The sequence below is a fragment of the Gouania willdenowi genome, chromosome 7 (genome assembly GCF_900634775.1).
Source record: "Gouania willdenowi chromosome 7, fGouWil2.1, whole genome shotgun sequence".
NCBI classification, from domain to species: Eukaryota; Metazoa; Chordata; class Actinopteri; order Blenniiformes; family Gobiesocidae; genus Gouania; species Gouania willdenowi.
This window is the reverse complement of record NC_041050.1, coordinates 22,986,987-23,008,088: the sequence shown is the minus strand read 5'-3', so window position 1 is coordinate 23,008,088 and position 21,102 is coordinate 22,986,987. Positions and strand designations below refer to the sequence as shown.

The following is a 21,102-nucleotide window of genomic DNA, read 5'->3' as shown; positions in this document are numbered from 1 at the left end:
TGGTTGTTTTAAGTTCCGGGTGATCGGCAACCCAGCCACACTTGAGTTAAGCTCCTACCATGAACAGGCACTAAAGAAAATCTCGCCTAAGGCGCCACATTGGGTAGAGTATGTATGTGTGCATTAAAGTCCATGTAAAGTAGAAATACATTTGTGTAATGAGTTTGTCACACCACAGAAACATGTGTAATTGACCACTGAGCCAAATTTGAAAAATAAAGTATATAAGTAAGTAAGTAAGTATATAAAATTAGGTGTCAAAATCATGGAAGAACAAGTACTTCTCTCTGCTCTGAAAAGCTGGGGGCATGTCAGTTAGAGGCGCTGGAACCACGCCCATGCGCGGGAAGGGCACCGCCTCCGTGTACTGTGTCTATGGGTGAGAGCAGTGTGAAACACCAAAAAACTTAGGAAAAATCAAAAAATGCTCGGATCGGGCCTAACAGGTGTCAGCGGAAACGTATGCTCTGCCCGAGTCCGAAAATGTGCATCTTTCTTGAGTAGAGTCAGAACTGCGCCCGCTAGAGGCAAAACACACAATCGCAATGCAAAAAAAGTACAAATTTCATGGAAAATGTGGCACCAGTGAACACGTTTTATCAGTCTGCGCAATGCTGAGATGAGAGGAGGAGCTTGAGACCTGTGTGATGTGTGATGGAGACTGCATGTTACAGAGCCTTATATATTTTTCTGTTCATTTGTACAGACTAATTCATCACTCTTCCAGTACTAAAAGAGCAACCAGCACAACATAGAACACAACGTAGAATATACAAGGGTTAATGGATGTACATCCAACTTAAATGAAAAACTGTTGGACTAACTAATAACAGTTAGTTACACACACTTTCAGCAGCACTTCTGAAAGTGTGTAGTGCACCCCTTGGTGGTAGAATGGGGACATGACAAACAGGACATTTTGAAATTTTATGCCAACCTTCTTGAATGCCTTTTTTTTCCAGCTCAATTTTCTCTTTCACATAAAACATGGCTGATCCTACCACGATTGTGGCACTGTACACCTTGGCTAACTTTCACCCATGCTTGCTTCCTTCTATTGCTGTACCAATAAAAAGGAGCACATGTAGCCGCATACAGCCACGATGACTCTTTCCTCCATTTTTCTCCAGTGACATGATGACGGGGGGAGTGACATGGGGAGAAACTAATTTGAGGCACAGCATCACTTGAAGTCACTTGAAAGTTCAACATTTTCAACTTTGAGCAACTTCCAGCGACTCAGTCTAGTCGGTGTGATATTCTGTGTGGATTAGATACAAACCGGGAACAAAATGTAATGTGGAACTAAAATGAAAAAATAATGATTGAGGTTGGCATGTACATCACATGGGGGAAAACAAGCTTCTGGCTGTTGGGACATGGAACGTCACCTCGCTGGGTGGGAAGGAGCCTGAGCTTGTGCGGGAGGTTGAGAGGTACCGGCTAGATATAGTCGGGCTCACCTCCACGCACAGCTTGGGCTCTGGATCCCAATTCCTGGAGAGAGGCTGGGCGCTCCACTTCTCTGGCGTTGCCCGTGGGGAGAGGCGGCGGGCTGGGGTGGGCTTGCTTATTGCCCCCCAGCTCAGCCACCACGTGTTGGAGTTTACCCCAGTGAACGAGAGGGTCGCGTCCCTACGCCTTCGGGTTGGGGACAGGTCTCTCACCATTGTTTCGGCCTACGGGCCCAACATCGGCGCAGAGTACCCGGCTTCTTGGAGTCCCTGGGAAGGGTACTAAACGGTGTCCCGACTGGGGACTCCATTGTTCTACTGGGGGACTTCAACGCCCACGTGGGCTGCGACAGTGAGACCTGGACAAGGGTGATTGGGAAAATCGCCTCCCCGATCTGAACCCGAGTGGTGTTTTGTTATTGGACTTCTGTGCTAGTTACAGTTTGTCCATAACGAACACCATGGTCGAGCACAAGGGTGTCCATAAGTGCACGTGGCACCAGGACACCAGGAGAAAGCCGGTCAGACCTGGCAGGCCCAAACGTGTGGTGAGGGTCTGTTGGGAACGTCTGGTGGATCCCTCTGTCAGTTGGGTCTTCAACTCCCACCTCCGGATGAGCTTCTCCCAGATCCCGAAGGAGGTGGGAGACACGGAGTCCGAGTGGACCATGTTCTCCTCCTCCATTGTCGATGCGGCCCTTCATAGCTGTGGCCGTAAAGTCTCTGGTGCCTGTCGCGGCGGCAATCCCCGAACCCGGTGGTGGCGCCCGGAAGTAAGGGATGCCGTCAAGCTGAAGAAGGAGACCTACCCGGCCTTTTTGGCGGGTAGGACTCCGGAGGAAACCGAGAGGTACCGGCAGGCCAAGCGTGCTGCAGCCCGTGCGGTCGCAGAGGCAAAAACTCGGGTCTGGGAGGAGTTTGGAGAAGCCATGGAGGAGGACTATCGGTCGGCCTCGAAGAGATTCTGGCAAACCGTTCGGCACCTCAGGAGGGGGAAGCAGTGCTTCACCAACACTGTTTACAGTGCAGGGGGGGAGCTGCTGACCTCAACTGGGGATGTTGTCGGGCGGTGGAAGGAGTACTTCGAGGGTCTCTCAATCCCACTGCCACGTTTTCCGATGAGGAAGCAGAGGCTGGGGACTCAGAGGCGGACTCGCTCATCACCCGGGCTGAAGTCACCGAGGTGGTTGAAAAGCTCCTCGGGGGGCAGGGCTCCGGGGGTGGATGAGATTCGTCCTGAGTACCTTAAGTCTCTGGACCTTGTAGGACTGTCTTGGTTGACACGTCTCTGCAACATCGCGTGGCAGTTGGGGACAGTGCCTCTGGATTGGCAGACCGGGGTGGTGGTCCCTCTCTTTAAGAAGGGGGATCGGAGGGTGTGCTCCAACTACAGAGGGATCACACTCCTCAGCCTCCCTGGCAAGGTCTACTCCAGGGTGCTGGAGAGGAGGATCCGGCTGATAGTCGAACCTCGGATTCAGGAGGAACAATGCGGTTTTCGTCACGGTCGCGGCACACTGGACCAGCTCTATACCCTTCATCCGGTGCTCGAGGGTTTGTGGGAGTTCGCCCAACCAGTCCACATGTGCTTTGTGGATCTGGAGAAGGCGTTCAACCGTGTCCCTCGTGGTGCCCAGTGGTCAATTACTGTGGGGGGTGCTGCGGGAGTATGGGGTCCGGGGCCCTTTGCTAAGGGCTGTCCGTTCCCTGTATGACCGCAGCAGGAGCCTGGTTCGCATTGCCAGCAGTAAGTCAGACCTGTTCCCAGTGCATGTTGGTCTCCGCCAGGGCTGCCCTTTGTCACCGGTTCTGTTCATTACTTTTATGGACAGAATTTCTAGGTGCAGCCAGGGACCGGAGGGGGTCCGATTTGGGAACTTCAGGATTTCATCTCTGCTGTTTGCAGATGATGTTCTGTTGGCTTCTTCAAATCAGGACCTTCAGCGTGCATTGGGGCGGTTTGCTGCCGAGTGTGATGAGGATGAGCACCTCCAAATCTGAGGCCATGGTTCTCCACCAGAAAAAGGTGGCTTCCCCTCTCTGGGTCAGTGGAAAGTCCTTGCCTCAAGTGGAGGAGTTCAGTTGTTTAAAAGTGAGGGTAGGATGGAGCGTGAGATCGATAGACGGATCGGTGCGGCATCAGCAGTGATGCGGTCGCTGTATCGGACTGTTGTGGTGAAGAGGGAGCTGAGTCGGGGGGCAAAGCTCTCAATTTACCGATCGATCGACATTCCTACTCTCACCTATGGTCATGAGATTTGGGGAATGACCGAAAGGACAAGATCACGGATACAGGTGGCCGAAATGAGTTTCCTTCACAGGGTGGCTGGGCGCACCCTTCGAGATAGAGTGAGAAGCTCAGTCACCCGGGAGGAGCTCGGAGTAGAGTCGCTGCTCCTTCACGTCGAAAGGAGCCAGCTGAGGTGGCTCGGGCATCTGTTTCGGATGCCTCCTGGTCGCCTCCCTCGGGAGGTGCTTCAGGCATGTCCTATTGGGAAGAGGCCTCGTGGAAGGCCCAGGACACGTTGGAGGGACTATGTCTCTGAGCTGGCCTGGTGTCGCCTCGGGGTCCCCCCAGAACGGCTGGAGGAGGTGTGCATGGATCGGGAGGTCTGGGCATCTCTGCTGAGACTGCTGCCTCCGCGACCCGGCCCCGGATAAAGCGGAAGAAGATGGATGGATGGATTTATTATGAAACATGATGTTACTTGTTCCCTGTTGGTTCATTAAATTAAAAATAAATAAAAAATGTGCTATTTGTCAGGATATGGGATTTTACAGCCCTCCCACCAGACGCAGCCACAAGCATGCCCAACCCCGCCAGACGCAAGAATCAGGTGTACATGTATAGAGGCCACTCAGATGGCCTGCCCTTCTGCTAGTCCCATTGACAAGAAAATAACAGGACATCTTCCTGGCTCACTAGCACAGAACATAATAAAAGATCAGACTTGCCCACATAGCAGCTGCACATACTTCAGAGAGGGTGGCTCCCCGCTACAAGGCCCAGGAGGTTGCCACTCCTCTTATGGAGTGCGCCCTTACTCCTCCAGGAGCCGGAGCATCTGAGTCTGTGTATGCCTGTTGAATCGTTTCCACGATGCAATGAGATAGCCTGGATTTAGACACTGGCTGACCCAGGCACCGGGGCTGAAAACAAATGAAAAGCTGGTCGGTCTTTCTTCCTGTTCGCTTGATGTATACCTTCAGGGCTCTGACTGGGCATAGCCATCCTGAGCCCCCCATCCCTTTACTGGAGGGGCAGAGAGACATCAACTACACTGGTTGATTCAGGTGAAAGTCTGAGAGTACTTTAGGCAAGGACACAGGGTTAGGGTGCAAGAGAACACCTGTGTTGTCAGGCAGGAGTCTACAGCGGCTCATGTGCGTTGACAGGGCCTGTAGCTTCCCCACTCTCCTACTGATGCCACCGCTATGAGAAATACAGTCTTTAGTGAAAACCACTTCATGTCCGATAACTCCAGGGGCTCAAAGGGTTCCTGTCGCAAGGCAGCCAGCACCAGGTCTAGGTCCCATGCTGGGACAGCCAACCCTTTGCTGCATGGAACAAGCCTCACATGACCTTTCAGGAACTGAGAGATGAGGCTGCAATCGCCATTAGTGGCCTTGTGGCCTTGACTGCAGCCACCATACCCTTAGGGGTAGATGGTGATTCCTCTGCCTTAAGCAGCTCCTGCAGATACCAAAGCATCTCGGGAGCTGGACAGGTCAGTGCGTCCACATAGTTTGCCCTAAACCATGATGCAAAGAGGTCCCAGCGATATGATTTTGACGCTCCTGTCGATGACGCTCTAGTGCCCTGAATGGTCTGAACCATCGACTTAGCTAGCCCCATGCCCAACAGGCTGGCCCTTCCAGGGGCCAGACCCGGAGCTTGAGCCCCTGGGGAAAAGGGTGGAACAGGGTCCCATGTGCCTGACTCAGAAGGTCCTGTTGAACTGGGAGTTTCCATGGTCTCCCATCCAGGAGAGGTGCCACCCCTGGGAACCACATCATGTGCTGCCAGTTCAGAGCCACCAAGATCAGCCTCACCTCCTCCACCTGGACCTTCAGCAGCAGGGTTGGGAGGAGACTGAATGGGGAAAGTATACAGCAGCCTCGTGGGCCACTGGTGTGCCATGGAAAAGAACAGCGGGCAGTTGTTGTTCCTGGACACAAACAGATTGGCAACTGACCTGCCAAAACAACACCAGATATCCTCGGCCACTTCTGGTTGCAGTCGCCATTCCCCTGGGGTCGGGCAACCCTTGAGAGCAGGTCCGTCCGGGCAGGCTCGGTGCAAAGTGCCGAAGTGCCAAGTAAACAGCCCTCAGCTCCAGGTCCTGTATTGGACGCATGTGCATAAGAGCCAGTGGCACCACCTGAACTGTCACCGCCATGAAGCCATAGGCAAGGACAAAGCCTCCAGGTATCCTTGCCTCCCAGTGAAAAACGAGAGAGGCAGACCGTGAGGAACTCCTGCCTTTCCTATGTCAGTGTCACCAACCCAATCCTGGCATCAAACCACATGCCTAGGAACTGGGTGGTCTGTGCTGGCTGTAATCTGCACTTTTTTTTGTTGATACCAGCCCCAGACTCTTGATGTCTGCCAACAGCACTGATAAATGGTGGCGACAGTGCTCCTTCGTTCCCCTGCCTCGAAACAGGAGGGTGCAGGCCCCTGATCAGATGGCAACTCAATATTCAGTGCAGCAGCTGCCCTGCTCACAATCTCTTGAAAGAGAGGGGGCGGCTCCTCACGTTCTTCTATGACTGTCCCCCCTACCAAGGGGAAGGCATAAATGTTTGAGCTTTAGGCCCATAATATCAACCTCTCTATCTGACTCCAAGTCAGACTGGCAGCCCCTAGGGGTGTGAAGCTTACTAATTGACGCCTGTAGCCATGTGATACAGATTGCTCATGCCTGATTGACTTAGTCCCCATAATGAAGAGTGAGGGGGGCACATATGCCAGCTGGACTCTGCGCTGCTGGACCCACAGTCATAGGGTGCTTGGCCGACTGCAGTCCATGAGCAGGTGTGGGTAGCTGTGTCCAAAACACATGGCAGCAGGCCTCCCTTAGTCTCGCTGACAAACAAAAGCAGCTCATACAAGATGATGGGTCATCCCTTGCCATGAGTGCATGATCAATGCCTTAGCACATTACACAATGATCATGGCCATCCTATGCAGGAATTTTTGCATTGCAGCCACTGCCGAGAGGTCCCTCCCTGCTTGCCATACTGACATAGCGGGCAAACCAGGAAGTGCTGTTGCACGCTGTGTTTATGTTTGTAGCAGCGGCTAACTGTTGCTACGGTGGTTTATTCCAACCGACTTGGTTAGCTTCGACAGCGGAAAATGCATTTCAGTGCTTGCTGTACACACACACACAGGAGGACACGCAGGTCCAGAAGCCGGAAACCTAGAGACACACCTCGTGCCACTCTCAAACGTCAATGAATCAGTGTTTGCATGCACACTTGGGGCTTTTAAGCCCGTGCATGGGCCACATAGTGGTGTGTCTTAAATAGTACTCACGTCAACTGTCCCAGTGGGATCAGTCTCCATACAAATGGAATATGTAACTGTGTGGAGAGATAGTCTCGATACGATAGAGAACTAGAAAGCAATGGCAGTGCTTGGTGTGCAGCTACCGTGAACTGAACTTTTAAGTGCAGGACTCTTTACATGTTTGGATGGACAGCTCAGCTGGCAAGAGCCTTGAAATTTAGCCACAGCTTTTATATAAAACTTCTGTTGAATTGCATTAAAAAGTATTGGGAAACTTGGACTTCAACATTGTTGAGCGTAGGAACTTAAAGTTGAACAAATTTCTTGATCATTAAAGCAGAATATTTGTAAAGTTTCGCAAATTGTTTATTGTTTAAAAGGTATTTGAGAAGTACAAGGAATGTTTGTAGAACATTTTACCTGCATAGTTAAAAGTCGTTTGTTTAATGTGAAACACAAATGCTTAAAAATACCTTTGTTTAAAACTGTTTTCAAATACCTGGGTTTAAAGCATATTAATAAGTTTAAAGGTTACTTTTAACAATCTGATTTTGTTAAAAATGTGTGGTTAAAAATAATAATATTTATAAATATATTTATAAGTGATTGATATCAGCAGCTTTAATACATGAGTGTGTTTTTAATAAATCAGTCAGGTTCCACACTTCAGCTTATATGATCCAAAACACTTATTGAGGATGAAGAGGCGGACCTTCACTGATCTTCTCTGATACGACTCAATAGAACTGTTGATCAGCTGTTCCATGTGAGCTCTGTTTTAATGTAACAAAATGATATGAGCTGTGTGTTAAAGAAAGTGAATTTTAACCGAGGTCCACACATTAGATTTTATACATCTGAACAAGAGTGGGTGATAGTGGTATACCGGTTAAGGAAGGGGGCTTGTAATCAGAGGGTCAACGGTTTGAATCCAACCTAGTCCATCACTGTGAGATGTTGAGCAAGTCCCTTACTTGCGTTCCAAGCAACTCTGAACTTGGGGTTTCCCAACCTACTACTTGAAGTGACCTTGAACGCTACATGTAGTTGGAGCTTTTACTTGGTAAAGTCAGGAAAAAAATATCACTTGAACTCAGGTATCGGAATTTTCAAATGTGAAATGGCGAGTTCGGTTTCCTTGAATGCAGCATTTTGTGTTTCTCAGTCAGTTGCTTCCTGATTGGCTACATTCCGTTCCATGTCGTCACGAATCACAGGGTCCTGAGTTGGGAGTCATTAGCTTTCCTCAACCACACAAGGAGTTTAGGTTGTAAATATTAAACAAGCGTAGTATTCTTGCTTTGTCTCAGAGCAGATTATCAGGACAAATTCACTCTAAACACACCTCAGAGCACAGAATAATTAGACAAAAGACATAATATAATCTGGAGTAGGGATGGATACTAAGTATGTGGAGATTAATCGATATGAATCGGTATCTAAATACAAACATGCACGATGCGAGTCTATTGACTGATTCAGTCTGCATTGGTACAATTGACGGGTGAAATTGTGATGCATCGGTCACTGCTTGCCTGCATCGGTAAAATCCATGGCTGCATTGATTTTTTCATCCATCCATCCATCCATCTATCCATCCATCCATCTTCTAACATGCTTGTTCCTGTTTTCAAGGTCGGAAGGCTATTTTTTCATGTTGTATTTCATTCTATCCTGTGTTTCTGAGGCACATTGAATACATCATCACTGCTTCATGTTTTGTTTTGAACACAGACTGAAAGCCGGGATGTACATTTCTACCGCAACAAAAACACGGAGGTCTGCGAGAGCAGCAGAAGCAGCAGCTAAAAATGAGATTTCTAACACCTAAATACTTCAAATCAGGCGTAGAAAGATGGTAAACTTAACAAGATGCCTGTCGTTTGTAAAGAATGCCGTGCTGCAAAACCTTACACAGACTGAGGGGCTCACTCATATCGCTACAGCCGCCGCTGTTCCCCTAACTCTGATTCCTCAGAGGCAAATTGTAAACCGGCCAAGTGGCATAAAGTGATGTATAGTTCTAGTAGAGATTAAAAGCAAAATATGTACTTTTTTATTTGTTGCTTATCAGAAATCAAAAATGTTTTATTGGCCAAGTACAGTTTTTAGGACAGTACAAGGAATTTCACTTGGTAGTCGGTGCGCGAAACAAAAAACAAAGAAACAAGCCAGCAACAATAATAATGATAAATATAAAGGATGAGGGATAAATAAAGGATAGATAGAGTAAATATATATATATATATATACACACACACAAAGTGCAGCAGGTAATGTCTTCATGGAGGTATGATCGGGGGGGGGTTTCAGTGGGTGACTGGGGCTGTGTTCATGTGGATTTTGGCAGAGGGAAAGAAGCTGTGTTTGTGTCTGGAGGTTCTGGTCCTGATGGACCGCAACCTCCTTCCAGAGGGGAGACATTGAATCAGTTTGTGACCAGGGTGGGAGGGGTCGGCCACAATCTTTCCTGCACGCCTCAGAATCCTGGAGGCGTACAGGTCCTGGAGGGAGGGCAGATTGCAGCCGATTATCTTCTCTGCAGAGTGGATGATACGCTGCCGTCTGGCCTTGTCCTTGGCCGTAGCTGCAGCGTACCAGATGGTGATGGAGGAGCAGAGGATGGACTGGATGATGGAGCTGTAAAAGTTCACCATCATCTTTGTTGGCAGACTGAACTTCTTCAGCTGCCGCAGGAAGTACATCCTCTGCTGAGCTTTTTTGATGAGGGAGCTGATGTTCAGCTCCCACTTGAGGTCCTGGGTGATGATAGTCCCCAGGAAGCAGAAGTACTCCACAGAGCTCACTGTAGAGTCTACCAGGGTGAGGGGGGTGAGGGGGCTGGATTCTTCCTGAAGTCTGCTATCATCTCCACTGTTATTAAAGCGTTGAGCTCCAGGTTGTTCTGGCTGCACCAGGACACCAGCCGGTCTGTTTCCCACCTGTAGTCCGACTTGTCTCCATCAGAGATGAGTCTGATGATGGTTGTGTCATCTGCAAACTTCAGAAGTTTGACCGACTGGTGAGAGGAGGTGCAGCTGTTGGTGTACAGGGAGAAGAGCAGAGGAGAAAGAACACAGCCCTGAGGAGAACCAGTGCTGATGGTCCGGGAAGCAGAGATGGTTTTTCCTAGCTTCACGTGCTGCCTCCTGTCAGACAGGAAGTCTGTGATACACCTGCAGGTTCAACTGGGAAAGCTTGTCCTGAAGGAGAGCTGGGATTATAGTGTTGAAAGCAGAACTGAAGTCCACAAACAGGATCCTGGAGTAGGAGCCTGGGGAGTCCAGGTGCTGGAGGATGAAGTGGAGAGCCAGGTTTATAGCATCGTCTACAGACCTGTTGGATCTGTAGGCAAACTGCAGGGGGTCCAGGTGGGGGTTGGTGATGTCCTTGATGTGGGAGAGCATGAGGCGTGCGAAGGACTTCATATAAGGAATACAATAAATTGTTTGCCTCTAGTACCATACTGAATTGCAGCTTCTTATTTTCCATTTACATTTTTGCTATAATTCCTTTGCATCATGTTGAATCACATCGTATCGCATTGTGCAGAACTGAATCAGTAGTAACAAAGTAATTTGGTAGGTATATAAAAAAGTACAGAATCTGGAGTTTCCTGTCGTTGGTCGTGAAGAAGGAAAATAAGGCCGTAAACAACCTTATTAACTTTAAGTATCCATTTTTATTTTTTAAACCTTTTCAAAGCTGTGGCATGTTATCAGTAACTGACCCTGAGGTGATCAAACAGCTGCTGTTTGATGTATGTTGGATGTAACGGATGTTGGTACCTGAAGAGTTTGTATTTGACGTGATCAAACAACTGCTGTTGGATGTATATTGGATGTAAAGGGTGTTAGTAACTGAACAGTTTGTATTTGGGGTGATCAAACAGCTGCTGTTGGATGTATGTTGGATGTAACGGATGTTGGTACCTGAACAGTTTGTATTTGGGGTGATCAAACAGCTGCTGTTGGATGTAACGGATGTTGGTACCCTAACAGTTTGTATTTAGGGTGATCAAACAGCTGCTGTTGGATGAGTGTTGGATGCAAAGGATGTTGGTACCTGAACAGTTTGTATTTGGAGGTGAAGGCCTTGGGACAGTGAGGCTGTGAGCAGTGGAAAGGTTTCTCTCCCGTGTGACTTGCTGCGTGAAGCCGTAGCTTTTCCTGCGAGCCGAACAACACACCACACACCAAACACTCGCTCGCGCTCGTCCTCTCGCCCTCGCCTTTTTCTCCTCGCCTCTCTCTCTCTCGCCCCCTTTCTCTGTCTGTCCTTGGCAGAGGGCCGGTGCACCCAAACAGCCTTGCAGCGCTTCGTCGTCCCTCTTCCTCCAGCGTCAGTGTGGTAATACGGTGTGATGCATCGGCGGCAGCAGCTGCCATGGCAGCCTTAGTGAGCTGCTGCCATGAACTCTGACTCGTATCTCCCCTTGATGTGGGAGAGTGCAGCAGGGGGGCAGAAGTTAGGGCAGCTTATGGGAATACCACACAGTCCAGATAGAAGACAAAGGAAGTCCAAACCTGCAAACACACAAGCACAGCTTCATAGATGTCACACACCTTCACTTTAATCCTTGATAAAGTTTTACCTGTGTGTCCAAACTCTGTCTCCTCCCTCTCCTTCTCTCCCCCTCACCCAGTGCCTACAGCTATGGCTGGATGTGAGTGCCACTTACTGCTCTGCATCTTTGCTGATCTGTGAGGACACAGAAAACACAACCAGGACAAAGTAAACACAGCAGAAAGCCAAGGATGTAACAATGTAACACAAACACTGTGTTCTATTCTTTACACCTGCAGGAAACAATCATTTTTTAACTGATAAAGACAAAGTCTGGGCCTCAGATTCTTCAATCTTATAAATCAAAGATCATTTGGTGGAAAAAATGGAGAAGTTTGAAATTTGCGCTCGCATGTTTCCACTGTAAGTACTCTCTTATTGACATTGTGGGAAAAGTTTGGTGCACTGCATTGTGGGATGTGGAGTCCTGTAGACAGATGCATAGAAGTGTTTTTACTTCATTCTCACTGTGATTTCTAGAGTCTTAAGCCCAGAAACTCTGCCTAAGTTACATTCAGGGTTCTCACCAGCACTGTTGATCATAGGAGCCCCCCACGTTGTGATTTTTCAAACAATCAATCTTTTATTTGTATAGCGCCAAATCATAACCAATGGTATCTCAAGACACTTTACAGTAGAGCAGTCTTAAGGACGGACCCTTCATTTTATGAATACACACATATGCATATATACGTATATACACATACATATGTGTCCCACACCCAATTTTTATCCCCTATAGTGTGGTGGCATTTCTGTTGTTTTTACCATTTTTAATCAGTACTGTCAAAATAATTGTTGTACACATGAACACAAAAGGGACTTCTAGGCATGCCCCTGTTGTTTAAACTGTCTTTTTAATCTGCACTAACTGTGAAACAAATACATCAGTCTATTTAATACAGGTGATTTGCTCGGATGTTCCCATCGTTACCTAAGAACCACAAAGATCCCTGCAGCCACTTAGCTGCCCCCAATGTTGCCTGTGTGCTTCAACCAGATGTAGCGTTTAGTGGCACATGAATGAAGCTGCTTGTCAGGTTTACAGATTATTCTACATGTGGATGTACAGATAGGAATACTGTCTGTCTGAAACGGGTTCTGGCATAAAAAGACTTCGGCTTCATTAGCGTCAGACACGCTCGGGCCATGTTCTGTCGGGCTCAGGCCGGATCAGGTCTTCTTTTGGCCTGATTAAAGATCTGTGTGCTTCCTTCACTTTGTAATCCATAATCACCGTCCAATATAAACGGTGTGCTTCATGATCTCAAAATTAATGAGGTGTGGGGGGGTTGTTATAGGGTGTCAATAACAGTCCCAATATTACTGCGAGTCCCACATAATACCTAATACCTAACCTTGTCTATACAGCGTCTGCGAGTATTTATTTGTGGAGGACCTATACTAAGCATGAGTATCTAACTATATTCGTCAATGCCCTTCACAAATTCAACAAATGACTTTAGGCTTTAAAGTAAGGGAGTAACAAAGATAAAATAATAATAATAAATAAATAAATGTTTTGCTTTACTTCACAAATTTTGGACTTGATAAGTCAAGCAAGCTCACGCACCTTGTGATTCTTCTACGCTGTGAAAAATTCCTGGTGAGAACCCTGACTTCCAAACACATTTCTGGTTCTTTCACTGAAGGTTGCAGCAAAACGATGGAGGATGTTTATTTTGGGGTATACACGGAAATATCTGAATCTGGTCAAAATTGAATGTGTGTTGGAGTGAGGTGATATCATAGGAACAAAATGCAACAAAAATGGAGTCAAGTCAATCAAGGTCCTTCTCTGGAGAAGAAACACAGGAAATCACAGTGAGAATGAAGTAGAAGTAAAAAACCTTTCTTTGCATCCGTCTACAGGACTTCACATCCCTTAATGCAGTGCACCAAACTTTTCCCACAATGTCAATAAGAAAGTGTTTACAGTGGAGATCAAAACAATATAACTTTACATCTTGTTTTTTTTTTTTATTAAAGTAAATGATCTTTGATTTATTCTGAGTCTCATACTTTGTCTTCACCTAATAAATAAAAAAGGATCATCTCCTGCAGCTTTGAATAATAGAATCGGTCCGTTCAGTCTCTTTTGGTCACTTTATTTAGCTGAAATTGTTCTTCATTAATAATTAAGTGGCTGTGTTATGGTAATGAAGGTAATAACCCAGTAGGAGGCGCTGGATTGCAAGTTTCTTAAAAAAACAAAAAAAAACAAAAAACATTTTAGCTTGAGATTTAGCAAAAACAACAAAGATGTGTGTGTTCTTAGAACCAGCAACACTCTGGATTCTGTGAATTTCTGATGACGATGGTGAAAACAGACAGCGGGGTAAGAAAAGGTGGGATGATATCAGAAAGCATATGAAGTGTGTATGTGTGACTTCCACCTCCTGTGAGTGCTAACACACGCAGTCCAAGGTTGAACAGACACATCAGGCTGTGTGTGCTGGTTACATGAACAAAGTCGGCAAACATGAGGCTCTTCACTCACTCTACTGAAACCACAGGAAGTTTTCCACTGGCTCCAATGAACACCGGACTTTATATGAATGGAGTGAAAAAGAACTCAAACTGCTTTAAAATGAAACATGCTGTTGATTTTTCATTTTAAATTGATATACTGATCCTCTTTTATATCAAAAAAACTGCAGTCATCTAAAGCACGTGTCCAACTCAATGCCTGGGGCCCTTTAAAGCATCCATTGCGTCGCCCGCGGTAGAAAGTAACAACATGAATCATTGTTGTATAAATCATAGTCCTTCCAAATACACAAATTCAAGCAAACTCCAGAATATTTGTTTTCTAATGCTCACATCACATCATGGTAGGCATTTTTAATCTGAAGTTATTCAAAGAAATTGAAATTTAGCAAAATCCTGTTTTTTTTTTTTTATTTTCTATTATTTTACAAAATTTCTCCAAACTAAATTAAATGAGAATTTCTCAGAAAATGTAATTTAAAAAACAAATCCCAAAAATGTAATTTATTTTCTGAAAAAGAAATTGCCACTGGTCGGCCGCCGGGTAGGTCTGTCCTGTTATCTGCAGACCGGTGGGTGAGTCCGGGGCGCCCTTGGCTGGGGGCTGCTGTTCCGCACCGAATGTTTGCCATTGGAGGACCTCCTCCCCGTGGTGGTGGCCGGCGGTTGCTCAAGCGCGGTGGGGGGCATTGCCCCATGGCTTGCGCTGTCCGCTGGGCGGGGGGGCCTGGGCTGCTGTCCTTGCACCATCTGAGGCTGTGCGGTCCTGCCGGATTGTGGCCGGTTCATTGACTGAAGTGGGGGGGGTGCCCCCACTTCAGCTTTGCCCGGGGGCTCGTCCTAGGGCGTTCCCGGTCCCTGGGGGGTGCTCTTGGGGTCCGGCGGGGGACTTGTAGCGTCTAGGTGGCTGGGGATATGGTCGTTGTTCCTGGACGGGCTGCTCCCGGTGCTGCTTCTATTCCGGGTCCTTGCGGCTTGCGGTCCGGTCCCTGCTGGCTCTGGGTGGGCGTTGGCTCCTCCACTAAGGTCTCGGGTTGGGGGCTTTTTGGGCCCTCCCCTCGGGGGGTTGGGTGCGGGGGTGTGGGAGGGGGTAGAGGTGTGGATGTTGGCGGGGGGCTCTGGGGTTGGGGTTGGTGGAGTGTTGCGCTGGGTCCTCAACTCCTTGGGGCTTTCTCGGATGTGTATATGGGGAGCGGTGGCTGCCTCTCGGCCTCGGATCTTGGGGGCATCTGGGGGGTTGCTCAGCCGTGGGGTGGTGGCCTGGGGCTCCTTGGTCCCCGCTCTTTCTGCTGGCCTGGCTGCATTTTTTGTTCCAGGGCAGCGCTTGGGTTTGCAGTAGCGGTTGTTGCACATACATTGGTCTACGATGCACTGGCATGCCTTGGGCTGTGGGATAAAACATGTACTGGGCTTAATCTTAGACATGTTGATCCCAAATACCTGTTTTAGGTATTACCACTCACTCCTTCCCTCTGTCCACATCCACCACCATTATACCTAAGCTTCACACTTGTCACCCGACTGGCTTGAGTACATAACCCAATAAGCACAATATACATAACTACAACTTCAAATCTCACTTTAAAATAATCAACTTTTCCCACCTCAATTTCTCCTCCCTTCCACCTCCCCCACCCCCCACCTAGGTGTAACACTGCCCTGTCTTTTTTACATCCTCCCTTTAATGAAGTGTTTTTTACTTTTCCTTAGGGAGGGCTGGTGATGGTCATAATTATGCAAGAAAATACATTTATTTATTTAATTGCAATAACAAAACATGCATTGCAGTGTTAAAAAGATTGCACTTCTTGAAGTGTTGACCTCTGACAGCATGTGCAGACAAGGTAAAAAAAAAAAGAAAAAAGAGTCAAATAGGATTGATAGGATTCAGTGCCTTCGATCGATTGAAGACATAATCAGAATCAGAATTCCTTTATTGATCCCAGGGGGAAATTACACAAATTACATCACAAATAAAGAATAAAAACATTAACAAAGACAAAGAAGGATAAACAATAAATAAGTGTATAATTAAGTAAAGACTGTTAAAAATAGGGGTCAGAAACACACACATTACAGTAGTAGAAAAAAGTAGGATAATAATAATAATAATAATAATAATAATATACAAATATATACCAATATGATTCAGATATTTCCAAAATAATACAAATATACAAATGTGATTTAGATATGTACAGCAATCAAGCTGTGAAGTTACAAAAATAAATTATACAGTTTGATCACCACAGGCAGGAATGATTTCCTGTGGCGTTCTGTGGAGCACAGTGGTTGGATCAGCTTGGTGTTGAAGGTGCTTCTGTAATTGACCAGCACATCATGGAGTGGGTGGGACACATTGACCAGGATGGATTTCACTTTAGACAGGCTCCTCCTCTCTGTCACCGCTGTCAGAGAGTCCAGTTTAATCCCCACAATGTCACTGGCCCTGTGGATGAGTCTGTTGAGTCTGTTGGCGTCTGCGACCCTCAGTCTGCTCCCCAGCAAACAACAGCGTAGAGGATCGCACTCGCCACCACTGACTCATAAAACATCCTCAGCATTTTCCTGCAGATGTTGAAGGACCTCAGCCGTCTCAGAAAATAGAGACGGCTGAGGGAGTCAGTGTTCCTCCCCCAGTCCAGTTAATTGTCAATCACCACTCCCTGGTATTTGTACTCCTCCACAATGTCCACACTGACCCCCTGGATTGAGACAGGGCTGACTGGCCTTTTGGTTCTCCTCAGGTCCACAATCAGCTCCTTGGTCTTTGTCACATTGAGCTGTAGATGGTTCCGCTCACTCCATGTGACAAAGCTGTCCACAGCAGCCCTGTACTCCACCTCATCCCCCTCCCTGATACATCCAACCACTGCAGAGTCATCGGAGAACTTCTGGAGATGACAGGTGTCAGTGCAGTAGCTGAAGGCCGTGGTGTAGGTGGTGAAGAGGAAGGGAGAGAGTACAGTCCCTTGAGGGGCCCCGGTGTTGCTGACCACTTTGTCAGACAAACAGTGTCTCAGGCGAACATACTGTGGTCTGCCAGTTTATTAGTCCACAATCCAGGACACAATGGAGGAGTCAACCTGCATCTCTGTCAGCTTCTCACCCTGTAGAGCCGGACGGATGATGTTAAAAGCACTGGAAAAGTCAAAGAACATGACTCTCACAGTGCTCGCCAGCTCAATTACATTTCACCTGAAGCTTGATAAAAGATACCAAGCCTGAGATTGTTCTTTTTAACAAAAAACAGCTGCACCTCCTCTCACCAGTTGGTCAAACTCCTGAAGTTTGCAGACGACACAACCATCATTGGACTCATCTCTGATGGAGACGAGTCGGACTACAGGTGAGAGACAGACCAGCTGGTGTCCTGGTGCAGCCAGAACAACCTGGAGCTCAATGCTTTAAAGACAGTGGAGATGATAGCAGACTTCAGGAAGAACCCAGCCCCCTCACCCCCCTCACCCTGGGAGACTCTACAGTGAGCTCTGTGGAGTACTTCTGCTTCCTGGGGACTATCATCACCCAGGACCTCAAGTGGGAGCTGAACATCAGCTCCCTCATCAAAAAAGTTCAGCAGAGGATGTACTTCCTGCGGCAGCTGAAGAAGTTCAGTCTGCCAACAAAGATGATGCTGAACTTCTACAGCTCCATCATCCAGTCCATCCTCTGCTCCTCCATCACCATCTGGTACGCTGCAGCTACGGCCAAGGACAAGGCCAGACTGCAGCGTATCATCCACTCTGCATTTAAAAGGTCATGTGACATTCTCTCATATTATGTAGAGAGACCATATTTAGATTTCTAATAAAGAGGACACTTGGATCGATCTCGGCATAGTTAAAGTACTCAACATTTTCTTGAATCTACCTTGTAACGACAAAATGCACTATAGTAGATAGATAAGCTGTTATTGTACATAAGGCTTGAAAATTAATTTCTCTCTTCATTAAAGATTTAAAAATCAATCTGAAATCAGTGGTGACTCACGTCAATCACTTTTATTTTGCAATATAATAACATTGTAAGCATTCATTCACACTTACAATAATATACACATTGACGAGCACAAAAACTGAATGCTTATATATATATATATATTTATTGATCCAGTAATTGAAATGATCTTACCTAACTTAGGCAGAGCTTCTTCTCCCATTCCTCCTTTATTTTCAAAGCCATCTCTGAACCTCCATAGAGGTTTTATCATCCAGGAAGATCTTCCTGCTCAAATATATTTTTAAATTAATCCCATTGGTATTTGGTCTCATTCAGTCTCTCTTCTCTCTGCTGCTTGAATGACGATTTTGTCAAAACAAAACAGCATCTTTAACAATTTGGTCACGTGTAAGTAAAATTACCGTGATGACATGATACTGGCTGTAAAAGCAACTCAGCTTTCAGAAACTGCTGGAATTTCTCAAAGCAAATATTAGTGGAGTTACGGTCTTTTAAATTAACTAGTACAGTGCCTGTCGGAAGTGTGCATTCATGTGGGAGCATAAGGGGTATATTGCTGGTGCAAAATTTGTTTGTACAATTTTCCTGGTTTAATGTCATCATGATGTGTTTTTTTTTTTTATCTTTCAGTTGTCTTTTCGTATAATTATTGTTTTTTTGTTGCCATTGTAGTGTGATTCTGGGGTCATTTGGTGTATTTTTTGTATAAATATTGTTTATTTTTTTGTTTTATTTTACTCATTTAGTATATTTTTATTATAAATACTGTGTGTGTATCTCCATCTATCTCCTCCGTGCGTTATCTCTTGCACGCGTCTTGCACATAATCTGTCGCAGGTTGTTAAGAGAGACACAGAAGTACCACAAAAAATAAATGTTTTGCAACACCATAATCGCAACTCTCTCTAAACGGCTCTGTGTGTGAGTTCAGTATTTTCATCCCGGTGTACTGTACGCATGCGCATCAGCCGTGTGTATGTGTGTTTACATTGTAGCTGCTAGCATCTTTCTTAGCACATAGAATAATATAAGAAAGACTAACCCTTGCGCAGAACAAACAATCATAGTAGAGCCGTGTTGTGGACCCATTATTATTATTATTATAATTACTTCAGCCACTGCTTGCTACAGAAAAACTTAACATTGACGCAAAAACATTTAGCAATTATTTCTCGAGTCATTGTCAATCTTTACTTCATACAAAACTACAGTACGCCAGTTAACTCAACTATTCATCAGTATGTATGTCTATACTGTACAGCCCCTCGACCAACAGAGAAAGTCCAGTGCCACCACTGGATAAGTTTGTGTAGAGCCCTGATAATAATAAAGATGATGATACGGATAAAATAGTATTAGCGAAAATAGTAATGGTTATAATAATAATAATAATAATAATAATAATAATAATAATAATAATAACAAAGTAATATAATAAGAATCTAGTAACAATCAAAAAAAATGAAATAATGATATGGTAATGTGATGATAATATAGCAATGCTAATAATGAAATGACAATAAAAATGATGAAAATATAGCAATGCTAATAATACAATGAGAATACCAGTAACTATAATATCAAATATTAATAATTAAAAAGGAGTTTAAAAATATAATGGTCATCATAATAATGTCAATAACATTAATACAGTAATGGTACAATTATATAATAATAATAATAATAATAATAATAATAATAATAATAATAATAATACACTGAGAATACCAGTAACTATAAGATAAAAGAATAATAAAAAAGAATAATATAAGAATAGCAATAACAACAATACAGTAGTAGTACAATTAGATAGAGATATAATATTAATAGTGAAAGTAGTAATAGCAATAATACTAATGGTTTTAAAAATAATAATAAAGTAGTAGTACACTTAGATAGGGATATAATATTATAGTAGAAGTAGTAACAGTAATAGTTATAATAATAATAGCAATAAAATATAATGAGAATCCAGTAACTATAATACAATAATAAATATTAAATAAGGTAATAGCAATGATAATATTACATGATAATACCAGTAACTATAAGATAAAATATTAATTAAGAATATAAAATAGCAATAACAATAATACAGTAGTAGTACAATTATAAAATAATAATAGCAATAACAAAATACTATACTAATGACCGTTAGCACAGGCACTGCCCACACTCATGGAGATGAAGGAGGAAGTGAAGTCTGTGACCCGAGATTTAAAGTAAGTTTGGAATCACGGGAAAAATGTTAAATAATCATGAAATATTAACTTAAATGACTTTTAGCGGTACAAAAACGTTTTTAATATTGACCTTTTTTTTTTTAACCCAAACAAACGTCATGAACCCCGAACCGGAAGTGGCGATAGATATAGATGGTGCGCTAGCGCCCCCTCACACACCGAGGTCAAAAGCTGAATAGGGTTTCATTTCGGGGCCGTCCAGAAGTGAAATAAAATTAAAAAAACATTTTGAAATGACCAAATTATTCCAAAATAACAGATTCACACACTCGGGGTATTTGGAACCCGTTGACCAAGTTTCAGGTCGAACTCGCATCGCGTCTGGGAGATATTTGCTCCACACACACATCCACACACACACACACACACACACACACACACAAACCATCCTTGAATTATAGTATAGATGTGTTCCCCGCGATGCGTTCATGGTCCCTGAGAAACCAGGACATTCTGATCAATTTGTAAAATCCGGACGGTCCGGACAAGACGTGAAATGAGGATATGTCTGTGTAAAAGAGGACATATGATCACCCTAATTAATGGATTAAACTAATGGATGGACTAAAGAATGGTTTAGTGCAGCCAATGTGTGGATAATCAAATGTGTTTGTTGCGTGACTAACAAAGTATTATTAATATTAAAGAATTAAGTTGTCAGAACGAGCGTACAGAGTTCCACAAACTGCAGCCATTTGCACCATCAGTCCTACTTGGACAGCACTGTGGTGATCCTGGGAAAACAAGCCCAGACAACCTGCCTCCAAAATGGCAGGATCCGCTGTGACAAACCGTGCACAGCACATTCATGTGCACCTCCACTCACATCCCCTAATCACACACGCTGAAAGCAGAACTGAGCAGCCACTTT

General features: G+C 45.2%; 1 protein-coding gene across 4 annotated transcripts in view; it reads right to left on the bottom strand.

The window, feature by feature from the left end:
• plagl2 (pleiomorphic adenoma gene-like 2) overlaps positions 1–21,102 on the bottom strand; it is a 130,694-nt gene that overhangs the window by 7,701 nt on the left and 101,891 nt on the right. For 3 of the 4 annotated variants that reach the window (XR_003674473.1, XR_003674474.1, XM_028452622.1), the window contains exons 2-3: positions 11,564–11,670; positions 11,035–11,495 (exon numbers count right to left, since the gene is read on the bottom strand). Coding sequence is in view for 1 of the 4 variants with exons in the window: in XM_028452622.1 (XP_028308423.1) it covers positions 11,035–11,357 (323 nt within the window). In the remaining 3 variants the exon portion in view is untranslated. The remainder of the gene's footprint in view (positions 1–11,034; positions 11,496–11,563; positions 11,671–21,102) is intronic. The other variant, XM_028452623.1, reaches the window with a different exon arrangement.